The sequence below is a fragment of the Mus caroli genome, unplaced genomic scaffold (assembly GCF_978045245.1).
Source record: "Mus caroli unplaced genomic scaffold, Mus_caroli_1 scaffold_13, whole genome shotgun sequence".
NCBI classification, from domain to species: domain Eukaryota; kingdom Metazoa; phylum Chordata; class Mammalia; order Rodentia; family Muridae; genus Mus; species Mus caroli.
The window spans coordinates 101,234,538-101,248,195 of NW_028227268.1; the positions used below are offsets into that span (position 1 = coordinate 101,234,538).

Genomic DNA, 13,658 nt, shown 5'->3' on the forward strand with positions numbered 1-13,658 from the left:
CCTCTCAGGACTACTGTAGGAAGGGCCCAGGAATAGCGTGGCTTCAAAAGGGAAGGATGCCAGGGGTCAAGTAGACACTGCTCAAAATCTTTTCTTAGACCTTGGAAATACTGAGTTAACTGAAGACAGAATTGCTACTCTTTCCCCTATAGTCTGTTCACTTAGAAAACAAAATTCAGTCTGAAGACTCTTTAGACTCAATAAATTTAAAAAATCAAGTTCATTTTTCTCCTCTCTTAATTCTAAAGTTAAAAAATGTTGTAACTCATTGTACGTATTTATGCCACTCCCAGTATCAAATAATATAAATGATATAAATCTAATTTAAATATAATATAAATAAATAGTTGAAGGTACAGAAAAACATATTTCTTTTTTCTGCCTTGTCTAAGAAATTTTAATATAAAAGTGTTTTTAGCCAGGCGTGGTGGCACACGCCTTTAATCCCAGCACTCAGGAGGCAGAGGCAGGTGGATTTCTGAGTTCGAGGTCAGCCTGGTCTACAAAGTGAGTTCCAGGACAGCCAGAGCTATACAGAGAAACTCTGTCTCGAAAACAAACAAACAAACAAACAAACAAAATGAAACAAAACAGAACAAAGGTGTTTTACTAGCTAGTTCTCTTCCTCTTTTCAACTAGTTCTATTTCTGTTTTCATGACTGTGTGTGTGTGTGTTATGAGTTTCATTAGATTTATTTTCAGGAGCATAGATGAGAGTTTGTTTGTAGGAATATGAGTTCCTTAGAGTGTCTGTACCATTGAAGGAAGAGTCTCTCTCTCTCTCTCTCTCTCTCTCTCTCTCTCTCTCTCCCTCCCTCCCTCCCTCCCTCCCTCCCTCCCTCCCTCCCTCCCTCCCTCCCTCCCTCCAGATTGCACATAAAGCAACAGTGAGCCCTGTGGCCCCCTCCTCTTCCTTGGCAGACCCAATCTTGTGGAGATGATCACAGAGCTGTACAGTTCAGAGTACCACAGCCATGGCATGTTCTGACCTCAGCGTCCTGAACTGCTTTCCCCAATTTCCTCCAGTTCTTAATTTTCTTCCCACCCTTTCTTCTGACCTGTTCCCTGAGCCTAGGAGACTGTAATAAAAATGCCTTGTTTCTGGCTGGGTATTGAGCATTCATTTGTTCTCAGTGGTTTGACCAATACTGTGTATTCACTGTAGAAAAAATAGAACAGTTTATTTCCTATAGATTATCAATATTTGGTGCCTCACTGAGAGAAATTTGCTCTTGGGGGTCTCCCTTAGTATATAGCACAGAAAAAACCTAAAATCTGCATTAACACAGATCCTAAGCATTGTCACATGCTTATGAGTGACCTTGGAAGGTACTTTTAATTGCTGTGTAATTATCTAACCAGAGGTACTGTAATTAGTCACTCATCTGTCATGGGACTTTACGTTAAAAGTATTATAAATTGTACTTTTTACAAATTCTGAATCAAAGAGTCTGCACTGTTGAGTAGGTTCTCCTCCTCCTCCTTCTTGTTTTTTTAAGTGTGTCCTTCCTGAGACATTTAGGGGCATACACCTTTCTGTGGAAGACCCCTTTTCTTTGTGTGCCCCCAACACTGGGGCCTCCACTGGGCAGTTGGCTTTAGTTACCTCACACTGGCTTGTAAACTCAGCTGGTGCTCAGCTTGTCTTCTCTCACCTCTGAATCTCTTGCTCCACCCAACATTAGGAACATAGTAGACATCCAGTAAAATAGTTGTTAAATGCTTTTAAAGTTTTTAGAACAGTGGTTCTCAACCTGTGGGTCTCGACTTCTTTGGCAAACCTCTATCTCCAAATATATATCTACATTACAAGTCATAACAGTAGCAAAATTACAGTTATGAAGTAGCAATGAAAATAATGTTGTGGTTGGGGTTGCCACAGTGTGAAGAACTGTATTGAAGGGTCAGGGCATTAAGAAGGTGGAGAACCACTGCTCTAGAACGTCGTATGACTGGTTTTCACGCGAGTCTATGGATTTAACTTTTACATTAGAAATGACTTTCTTTCCACTTACCTTTCCACCCAGCAGTGGGAAAGAGGGCAGAAGTGCAGTTGCAGGCTTAAGAAGTTAGAGCTACCTGATCTGTAGTCTGGACTTTATGACCCCTCTCTTCCTTTTCCTATACTGTTCTGCATTTCTCCCTGAACCTCCCCCTTCTCTCTGGAATTCAGGGTCAGAACCATGGTGCTATGTGAGGAGTGCTTGCTCTCCTCACATTCAAGTTGTCCATTTCTGTGGTTTCTGAGAGTAAAGGAGAAGGTGGTACTTATTTTTCTTGTTTTTAATGTTTTGACGTAGGAACTACTCTGTAACCCAGGCTGGATTAGAACGTCCTGTCTATTCCAGCCTCACAGGCTGATTTGCTCCAACAAACCCATCAGAAGGCTTCAGGTTACCAGGGAAACCCCTTAGACCGCTTTAGTTGGAAGTATGACGACAAACGTCTTATGTGTATGTCTCAAAAGGTCCATATTTAAATGCCTGTAAGGTGTTTCTCCCCTTCCCTTCTTTGTGTACCCTGTTACTATGTGGCTAAAGGTTGGTGGTTGAAGTCTCCCTGAAACCAGGGCTCTACCAGGTTTTCTTGACTTCCTTGATAGAAAGTTCTATAATTATAGGCCAGGCCCTCTGATAGCTGTGGAAAACTCTAACAGCACTGTGTCCCTTTTCTCTTGTGAGTTGACTAGTAAATATTTAATGGTTCTTTTTTAGCACAGTATGAATACTTAAAATATTAATTGCAGTCAGGCAGTTGTGTTGTTGTTGGTACACTTTTTTTTTTTTTTGAGAATCACTTACTTTTGAACATTTCTCTTGATAATGTAAAACTAGACGCATCTCTACTAGACATGTTTTTAGTATGTGTCTGTTACATGGTGCTATGGATCTAACATAGGGCCTTGCACATACATATTAGGTAAGCACTCTCCCACTAACTTACATCCACATCCCTTAGTGAATACATCTACATTGTTCACAGAATTGGAATCGGAAAAACGTTTAACTATCTCTGGAGGAGGAATTTTCAAATATGTCACTTCTGTTTACATCCTTGGAGCAGGGCATACAGGTTAGAGGACTGCCCTTCCTGCTTTTCCAGGTTAAAAATCTTCACTTCGCTGAAGCATTAAAATGGGTAGGGGGTGGTGGTGATTGTCAGAGTCCAGCTAGGAAAAAGAAAGTGCAATCAAGTAGCAGTGCAGGGCATCGTGACTGGTGGGGAGACCCTCTTGTCACAGTTGATGGTGGTTTAAGCCATGAACTGTGGTGATTGTTTACCATGGTCCCTGTTGTCCGGTGGGTCTTTGCTGTCATTATTGGAATCACTTGTGGAATTTTAAAAATGCTGTTCACTAGACCCATGAAATCAGGTTCTCCAAGGCTGGAAGGTAAGCATAAGTATTTTAAAAAGATTTTCCTGGAGGTTTTAATGTGTAGCCAAGGTAAACATCCTTGTGAAATTCATATAAGCTGCAGAGAAGGCACATTATATTGCTGCTGGTTTTGGTTAGGTCTCACCCATTATAATTAACCATTTGGATATTCTTGGATGCAACTTGGGTTCGTTCTTTTCAGTAATGAATGTTCATTGGGCCTTATCCTTGTACTAGATTACAACATTAGTTGCTAGTGACAAATATAAAGTTGATCAGCTAGTGTGGTCTGGTAGGGGGAGATAGAAATAATGATATTATAGCACATACAAAGTATGTAAATAGAGGCATGGCTTGGGTATTTACTGGGAACATTGTAGAGACATTAACTCTGTCTGAAGTTTGGTGTGTATGTGTGTGTGCTGACATTGTGTGTGAGAGTGAAAGTGCTAAGGTAAAATAAAAAATGGTTAAAAGTCCACAAAGAAGGCCACAAAATAAGAGTGTATCAGGTAGAAAATGGGGAAATAGAGGCAGGGCTTCCCCCATGACATCTGAAGATATTAAAAAGGTGTGGCTGGAGAGCAGATGCTTATGAGGTACATAGTATGCTAGAAGCTAAATCAGACTTCAATGGCAGGCTGGTTTATCAATTGAAGACTGGTTGTCATCTTGCATGACTAGAGGCCAAAGGGACAGTTATGTATATAGGGTCTCAGTGTGCCAACTGCAGCTGCTCAGGGGAGATGGAGCAGAGGACAGGGAGAGGAGGGGAAGAGAAGAGAGAGAAGGGGAAAGAGGAAGAGAGGGAGAAGGGAGGGAGGGAGGGAGAGAAGAGAAGAGAAGGAGGAAGGAAGATAGGAGGGGAGAGGGGAACTATAAGTCTAAACTTTTATTTACCTGATGTAATTATCTCCGAGGCTCACTGCCTTTGTCTGCTCAGCTAGGCCTAGTCCTGGAAGCTTCTAGCCTTCATATAATCTAATGTAGGCCTGGAATGTTTTCAGCCTCTGAGACTTGCTGCTAATTACTCTTTCTAGCTCTTTCTGATTTCTGGATGGCTGGTTCAACTCAGCTGTTCTGGCTCAAACTTTTCTCCAAGCTGACAGAATCAATCTGGCTTCTCTCTCAGCCTCTAACTTTTTGTTCTGCTTGGCCTCAAACTAACTCTGGCAATCTGTTCTAATCTTTTGGCTTTTTCTTATTCTCTGACTCCTTCTGTCCTTATCTGTGTCTAGCTTGTTCTCTCTCTGCAACTTGTCTCTGTCCAACTGTCCTGATAAAACTGCCCCTGCCCCTTTCTTTGTGCTGCTCTCTCTGAAGTAGCTTCTTTCCTCTCTCTTCTCCTGAGAGAAAGATCCTATTCTGTCAAATCTTTCTCTGATTCATCACTTTGTCTGTCACTCAATTAGACATCACTTTCAAACAGCGGTGCTTCCTTCTACAAACTAAGTTTACCTTCATTGTCTGGGATTAAAGGTGTGTACTAAGGACATTTCTGCTTTCAAGCCAGAGGGATTAATGGTGTGTGGTAAAGGCATTTCTGTACTCTAGCCAGAATGATTCAAGGTGCTAAGGCTGGGCCACACTACAACTAAAAACAGGTTTTTTCATTAAGTAACATAATCTCGGGGTTCACAATGGGATCAAATATCCTGCAGCAGGAGACAGAGGAAGAGAGGGTGGAGGGAGAGGAGGGCGTTTTGTTTTGTTTTCAATGTCAGGTTATTGCTGTCTGTTGGTGCTGGGACTCAGATTAATGCTCTTAATAGAAATTGTCATCCCCATTACCTGATCACTGTTCCCAGTGTCTCACTCTGGGAGCATTTCATAATTGAACTACCATCAGACTCATCATATATTTGAATAAGTCTTTATGCAAACAATTCATTTCACCTTTGTGTGTATGTGTGTGTGTGTGTGTGTGTGTGTATTACGTTCAGGTTCTGTCCCACAGAAAAAACACCCATTAGCATTTATCTTATTTTGCTTCTTCAGATCTTTCCTCTTTACATTATAAATACATTATCTTTGTGTATGTGTAAACATTTACACATTATTACGTGTGTGTGTGTGTGTGTTTTGTGTGCACTTGTATCACTTCTCTGCTTCTTCTGTGTGGGTTTGGATATTGAGCACAGGTAGTCAGGCTTGGCAGCAGCTGCCCTCTCCTGCTGGTCCTAGATGGTGATGGTTTGGCTGGGCATAAGCTCTAGGGGAGCAACTGCCTTCCTCCTGCACTTGCAGATCTGAACTTCGTTGTCTCTGGGACTGTTGTTGCTAATGAGAAGTTTAATTACTTCTGCCATTTTAATTACTTGTTTGTCAGTGACTTTGTTTTCTCTCTTTATTCTATGATCTTTCTATATTTCTGCCCCTTTGCAGTTTAGTTGTAATGTATGTAGTTGCAGGTTTATTTGTGCTTTGAGGCATAAGTACATAACTTTCATTTCCAGTAATGAGAATTTACCAGGTCTTCACACATGCTAGGCAAATGCTCTAGGCTCTTTTCACTTTTCCTTTTGAGCTGGAATTTCGCTGGTCAGGGCTGGGTTGATCTTCTGATCCTGTATCACAGTCACGGGAGCACCTAGCATTGTAGGCTTGTGTCACTAAGCCTGGTGTGGGAAGCATTTTTAACTACGTTTATTAAAAAATGAAACTGTAAGTAAGATAGCTGATAATCATATTCTACTTGTTTTCCAGGAACTTGAAGGAAAACTTTGTTTCAGTAGCTAAAGATGTCTTATTTTATTTGACTTTCCATTAGCAGACAATAAGGAAGAGGGTTCTGTGGTCTCGGAGGGTTTCAGTTACAGGCTGGGCTCTGTCAGAGTTTTGCTCAGTTATTTATCTTTGGCAGTTTTTTGTTTTTTGTTTTGTTTTTGTTTGTTTTTTTAAATAAGATTGTAAGATACAGGTAATATTTTGTACTGTGCAGATTTTTCAGCACAGAATTGCTTTGTGAGGGTAATTAGGTGGTTATGAAAACATTTGAGCTATCCACTGTATGCATTGTTTAGAAGATGCAAAGTTGTGTCACCCACGATGCCTTTAGAATGTTTCTTTCTCAAAGTTGAAAGGATAATGTGTGAGAAGTGAGGCACTGTAGGAGGGCACAGATGTGGGCTAACTATTGCATTTCATTTGGTTATTCTCTCGAATTGATTTGGTATTACTTTTAAAGAAAAGTTTCTAGAGTAAATACTAGTTATTTCAATGACATCATATCTGAATTTAGCATCTACTGTACTTAGGAGTAGAACTGGAGCTTAATTGCTTTGTGGAATCTAAAGTAATAAACACTTTTGTCCTTTCATGTGTCTGCGGGAGGGGTGTGCATGAGGGTCTTATGCACATGTGCTCACTCACCTGCATGCTAGAGTGGGAAGCAGAGGCCAGTTTCTGGGGTCTTTATCACTGTCCATCTTAGCTTTTACACAGGCTTCTCATGGAACCTGCACTCATCATTTTGACTAGGCTGGCTGGTAGCTCCTGGAATCCTCCTGTCTCTGCCCTTAGCTGGAGTTCCAGAACACACTGCCACATCCAGTTTTTATCTCAGTGCTAGGGATGGAAATCGGGTTCCTGTGCTTGTGTGGAAAACTTTTCACTTGTGGAGTCACCCCAGGCCACTTTTGTCCTTTTAAAGGTACTAGAACTAAACTTTAATAATTTTGTTTAAGATGAATTACCCTTAATTTCTTTCTTTGTTTTTTAATTTGATAGGCAACCAGATAAACTGGTGGTTGTTTGGACCAGAAGAAGCCGAAGGAAGTCTTCCAAGGTTAGTCTGCTCTGAACAGTCACCACTTAAAAATTTGTCGAGGAAGAGCTCAGCGTTCTTAGAGTGGCCCACTTTCTGATTCATGCTGGATTGCAGGAGAGGAGAAGTGGACTTTTTCAAAGATCTTGATTTGTTTTTCTTTGTACTGATAGTATCATACATGGAGACTAGAATAGAATTTTAAACATCTTGTTCTGTAGATAATTTTATTTTCGTAAGCATACAGCTGTATGCATATTTATTAGAGGTTAGTTTGTTTTCCTATAGATAGACTGCTATTAAGAAAAATTTGTTAGATGATAATTGCAATTTTGAGAACTTACTAAAAGTACCTTTTCAAGGTGGTTTTGTTTGTTTTTGAGACAGGGCTCATTTTGTATTTAGGCTGACTTAGAATTTGTGATCTTCCCTTTTGTGCCTCCGAAGGGCTGGGATTACAAGTGTGTGCCATTATATCTGGCCTCCAGTTTTATTTTTATTAAGCTAAAACTTAAGGGTGCAAAATTCATCAAACCTTAGTTATTCAAGACACCATGACCATGGCAACTCTATGAAAGAAAGCCTTTAAATTGGGGCTTGCTTGTAGTTTCAGAAGTTTAGTCCATTATCATCATGGCTGGGAGCCTGCTGGCAAGGGCATAGTGCTGGAGGAAGAGAGGAGAGACACTGAGCTGGGCTTGGCCCTTTGAAACCTCAGAGCACCCCTGCCCTGCATTGATGCACTTCTTCCAACAAGGCCAGGCTTCCCAGTCCCACCCCGAGCTGCTCCCTGGTGACTAAGCACTCAGATATGTAAGCCTATAGGGCCATTCTTATTCAAACCACCACAGTTTGCATATATAATAAATATGATGTATATATTCTGATACTTGCATAAATAGTACTCCTGTCAAAGTATAGATTGCTATCAGCATAACATTTCTGTGTCTTGTCCAGGCAATTTCCAGCCCTCAGAGGCCAGCGCTATTTTGATTTTTCTGTCAACAAAGACTAATTTAGCTATTTTTGAATTTCATGCAAAAATATTACAGTAGTATTTTTGTATAGCTTTAATAGTGTTCTATATAATTTTTATATAGTAAAACTGTTTTATGCGTGGTCTCCTTTGCGTAGCATCATGTTTTTGCAATGTGTTCATGCTTTGTTTTCATTTGTAGTTTATTGCTTTATTGCTGAATAGTATTCCATTCTGTGAATATACTACAAGTTAGTTAATTATTCAGTCCCCTGAGTATGTAGTCTTTTTTTTTTTTTTTTTTTTTTTTTTTTACTTCTGTCAGTGTTAACTGCTAGAATCCTTGTTTAAGTAGGTAGAGAGTGATAGGGAAGACACCTGGCCGCAGCCTTTAGCCTCCTTACATGTATGCCCATACAACTTTGCATAGTATTGTTTCCCAACACACCCACTAGAGTATGTGTGCACACTCAACACACATACATATACGTGCACACATGTGTGCACCAGAAATTGCCAAACACCCCTGCCAGCAATATAGGTGCCAGCAATATAGGAATTGAAGCTGATTCACGTCATGAACAGTATTTTTTTCAAGACACATATCTGTAGTTTGGGGGCATGATAATGTGAATACTGTCTTATTCACATGTGAGGAGGAGTTCTAAGAATGGACACAGTACTTCTATTGCATCTACAGCTTTTGTGGAGTTGACCAGAATAAAGTTGTCCTTTAAGTGTAATAGAGGGTTATGACTATATCAGTAGTCTTTAGAGTGGACACTGTAAGCACTTTATTTCATTTGGCACTTAGCTAGCAATTATTCTATAAGAGTTATGAAATACAATAAATATAATAAAATACTTTAGGTTGTAGGTCACTTCAGAATATACTCATCTTTGATAGTAAATAAACTTTGTTTACTTAATGGCATATGACAATTGAAAGAATTTTTATGAAAGATTCTGTCTTATATGGTACCAGATCCTGTTTGAGTCTAGGTAATAAAATATAAACTTGAGGCTACAGGTTAATTTTCTTAGAAGGTAGTGTATTCTAGAACAAATTACTTTTTATTCTATTTATTTTTTAGTTTTAATGTTCTTTGAGATCTTCCTTTATACAGTCAGCTCTCTGTATTTAGGAGTTACCCAGTCTGGTCTTTGTGAAACCTGTCTCAAAAGAAAAAAAAAAAAAAAAGCACTAGTCTTGAACATATCTGAAACTTCCCTCATTATTCCCTAAACAGTATAGTAGAATAAGAAGTACTTACACAGCCCCCATGTTATAGTGGGTATTTTAAATGTCTAGAGATGATTTAAAATGCAAGGGAACAAATGCACAGGTCATATAGAAACAGTACACCATTTATACAAATCTTAAGCATCTGTGGGTTTTGTGTACAAGGACAATTCTGGAATCCTGACCCTCAGAGGTTACTGTACTTTAGAATTTATGTTTTTTTTTTTTTTTTCTTAGAACATTGGAGGTGACTAACAGTTTATGAGAACTGATATGTTAAGCTTATAACAGCATATATATGTGTGTGTGTGTATAGATAGAGTGTACATTTATGGAAATGTTTTATAAATTATGTATAATAGCTAAATAAGGAAATTTAAAACTGACACTCAGATAAGTCATTATACTGACTGTTAAATTAGGTAGTACATAATAAGGCACATTTGCCTTTTTAATTTAAAGCTTAATTCCCAGTTAATTGCTCATTTTCCGTTGGTACATGCATATTTTATAGCTAACTATTTAGAGAGCTCATTGCAGATTCATTTGGTTAAAATAATTAGTATGGGCAATTAACACAATACTACGCTTTTCTACTTTCTCGAGTAATGACATTTATAACACAGACTTTGTCAAGCTATAATTGATTTGTAAATATAGACATAAATAACTTTTCAGTATATATGACAGTTGCAGCTGGGCAGTTGCGATAAAACAGAAAAAATATGGCATATTAATTTTTACTTGTCTAAATTCCTGTTTTCTAACTAGAAATTGAAGTTCACAGAGAGGTTTAAGAATTCCAAAGAAACCAGAGCTTTAAAATCCTTACCAGATTTTTGCTGTTCCTATCACCTTCCATAGCCTTGTGTGGTGATTGAGCCTTTCAGATGTGTGCCCTCACAACCTGCCTGTGGAGAGTTTACTTAAATGGAGGTTGTGTTAGCAACAGTAAAATTGTTTAATTGATGGCATATTAAACATATGGGTATATGCACTTTTAAAATTTGTAAAATACCAGTTTAGTGGAGTATAATATGGAACTTTTAGTGAGCCTTTTTGCTCTGAATGTTTGTATATGTGTGATTTAAAATACCTGGGAGCAATTGTTCTGCACAGTGAATGTGTTCACAATACATGTGGAGGCCTGAGGTCACATAGGACATTTTCCAGGATTCTACTTCATGTTGTTTATTGAGGTAGGATCTCTTGCTGATTGGGTTAGTCTAGGCCTGCTCCAGGGTTCTCTTCTCAAGTTCCTAGATTCCAGGTAAGTGCCACATCCTTTGGGCATTTACCTAGGTGCTGGCTTGCTGAATTCTCAGGTCTACACTCTTGCATGGCATGCATGTTACCTATCTCCCTACCCCCTCAGTGAAACATTTTAATTCTGTAGAGCAAGTGCCAGTCTTTTAGGTAAGCATGACTTGAAACAATTAGAAAAATCAGTGCATTTTGTCGAGTTATAGTACTTGTTCAAGTTTCATTTCTGTTACTGTCATAAAATATTCTGAAAGGTTTTAGTTTATAGTTCCAAGTTAGAGTCCAGCACTGAGAGGGGGATCCAGGCAGAAGTGCATGCGGCTAGCCACATCAAACCCAGAGTTGAGAACAGAGAGAAATGAACGAACACATTCTGCCTACTTGCTTGCTAGCTGCTTTCTAAGCGTTCTTCACTGTTACACAGTTCAGGGCCATGCTTAGGGAGTGTGCTGCCCACAGGGTCTAATCCTCCACAGACATGCTCTCAGGCAAACCTCAGCTGCATAAGTCCTTGAGACGATTCCCAGGTGATCCAAGTTGTATCAAGTTCACATTCAATACTACCATCACACTGTCCTAAATTAAGTAGGACATTTCCCCCAGGCCTGCCTTTGAAAGGTACCAAAAGATGTGGTTTAACAAGTAAGAAAGAAAAACTGTATACAGAGACTAGTAATGAATCCTAATCCCTTAGCTATACTAGGATGTTGGCAAATGATCAAGTAAATGATCAAGTCATCAGCTATAGGGTAAAGGCTTTGCTAGCTATACTAAGGCAGTGAATACTTCTACTGTGTCTCTTACGCAGTTACTTTCTAGGGAAATCCTTTTCTATTATCCTGCAAGAAAACGGACCAAGCTTCTTAGAGCACTGATATTTACCAAGGATGTGGTGTTTTCTCTCTCCCTCTCCCTCTCCCTCTCCCTCTCCCTCTCCCTCTCCCTCTCCCTCTCCCTCTCCCTCTCCCTCTCCCTCTCCCTCTCCCTCTCCCTCTCCCTCTCCCTCTCCCTCTCCCTCTCCCTCTCCCTCTCCCTCTCCCTCTCCCTCTCCCTCTCCCTCTCCCTCTCCCTCTCCCTCTCCCTCTCCCTCTCCCTCTCCCTCTCCCTCTCCCTCTCCCTCTCCCTCACTTAGTTTCCTTGGCTTAGTATAATTTTGTCTATCTATCCACCCACCCACTCAATCACCATAGTTATTATTGGATACCTATATTTCTGTTTTTGTTTTGTTTTGTTTTTTGTTTTTCGAGACAGGGTTTCACTGTGTAGCCTTGGCTGTCCTGGAACTCACTGTGTAGACCAGGCTGGCCTCAAACTCAGAAATCTATCTGCCTCTGCCTCCCAAATGCTGGGATTAAAGGCATGCATCACCATTGCCTAGCTGATATTTGTATTTCATTCTTTACCTAACTTTATAGTCTTGAATTACTACTTTGTGAGTTAGTAAGTTCCTAGAAAAACCAATGTCTGATGTATGCTACGTTATTGTGCTAGGTTATAGACCTATTATCACTGCATCAGAGTTTGTTGTTGTGGGTGCTGGGTGTATAACTCAGATCATTATACTTCTGTAGTAAGCACTTTACTGAGTTGTCTTCTCCAACCCAGTTTTTAAAAAAATGTGTGTGTGTGTGTGTGTACTTGAAGAGGTCAGAGGATGTCTTTGTGTGTCCTTGTTAGGACTCTCTTCTTTGAAGCAGGGCCTGGGGTGTCGCTAATTAGACTAGCTGGTCAGTGAGGCCCCAGATCTTCCTGTCTCCACCTCCTCAGCCCTGGGACTACAACTGTGTACGACCATACCTGCCAGTTTTAAAGGGTTCTGGAGAAAAATGCAGGTTCTGTGCTTTCAAGACGAGCCCTTCACTCCACCTTTCTGGTTTGAAGGTTCTGCGCTTGTAAGATAAGCCCTCCCTCTACCCCACGTTCCTGACTTACTGCTGTAAATATCCTTGACTTCTTCTCCTTTAGAGTTTCCTGTCTGTGTTCACCTAGGATGATGGGAAGGAGCACTGATTGTTAGCCTCTTCGGTAGATCAACTGACATTACGAGTGTGTCAGGAAGCCAGAGCTTTAACATTGATCCTTCCTTTGCTGGTGGAAGAGTTGCTGGATAGAAAGTGAGAGAGTGGCGTCTTCCTAGGTCTTGGGAATCACCATGCTTCTGCCTTTCATTTAAAGCCTTTCTTGTTGGTTGGTCAGCTTGTAATATTGTCTGATTCTAAACCGAGGAATGAAAAAACTCATTCAGAAGATGGTGCTTCTGAGGGAACCTGAGGAGCCCAGAGCTCCATCTCCTCATTCAGCCCTTTATCAGGTTCTACATTTTCTAACTTTCCCACTTTTTACCTCTGTTGTATATAGGATGCTAAGTCTTTAGGGATTGAAGGTATTCTTCTTATTGTGTGAATCAAGGATAAGGTTGGTCATGGGCTAGATGTAACTGGGTATGGAATCTCCCACTGGTATTGGTTCAGGAAACCATTTTCTCTTAATTGATGTATATCTTCATGTCTAACCTTTTTTTTTTTAATGTTTCTTTTCTTTAACTTTTTATTGATTCTTTGTGAATTTCATATCATGCAATCCCACATATCTCCCTGCCCCCTCATCCCTGCCCTCTGCCCTGGCAACCTCTCCATCAAAAGAAAAAATAATCTTATAGAAACTGTAGTGTATGTCCCTCAGAATACCCTTTTGTTCACATTTCTTTGCTTGCAAATATTCATTGCAATGAGTCACTAGTGTGGTTTGGGGCCTCTGGCTTCTGCTATACTATCACTACTGGATCTACACTAGGTCTCCTCTTGTTGGCCTGTGTCAAAGAAATCCTGTGGCTTTAGATTTGTAGGAACAGCCTCTTCGTATGCTCCAGCACTTTATTGATGGAGTAGGTATTGAGGTGGGCCAACTCAAAGTCCTGGATCTAGGCCTCAGTGGTATGTGAGTTGTTCAGTCCACCAACTCTCCTGTACCCACAACACACAACACCAAGGTGATTTCTCCAGCACTGCCCCTGCTGGCTCACTTGCACCCGTGC

The 13,658-nt window shown here is 40.2% G+C and overlaps 1 protein-coding gene across 11 annotated transcripts in view; it reads left to right on the forward strand.

Annotated features, from left to right (window-relative positions):
- The window catches only part of Ehbp1 (EH domain binding protein 1), a 297,197-nt gene that overhangs the window by 29,751 nt on the left and 253,788 nt on the right, over positions 1 to 13,658 (forward strand). For all 11 annotated transcript variants that reach the window (XM_085829085.1, XM_029483503.2, XM_029483502.2 and 8 more), the window contains exon 3: positions 7,106 to 7,163. In XM_085829085.1, the coding sequence (XP_085685211.1) occupies positions 7,106 to 7,163 (58 nt within the window). The remainder of the gene's footprint in view (positions 1 to 7,105; positions 7,164 to 13,658) is intronic.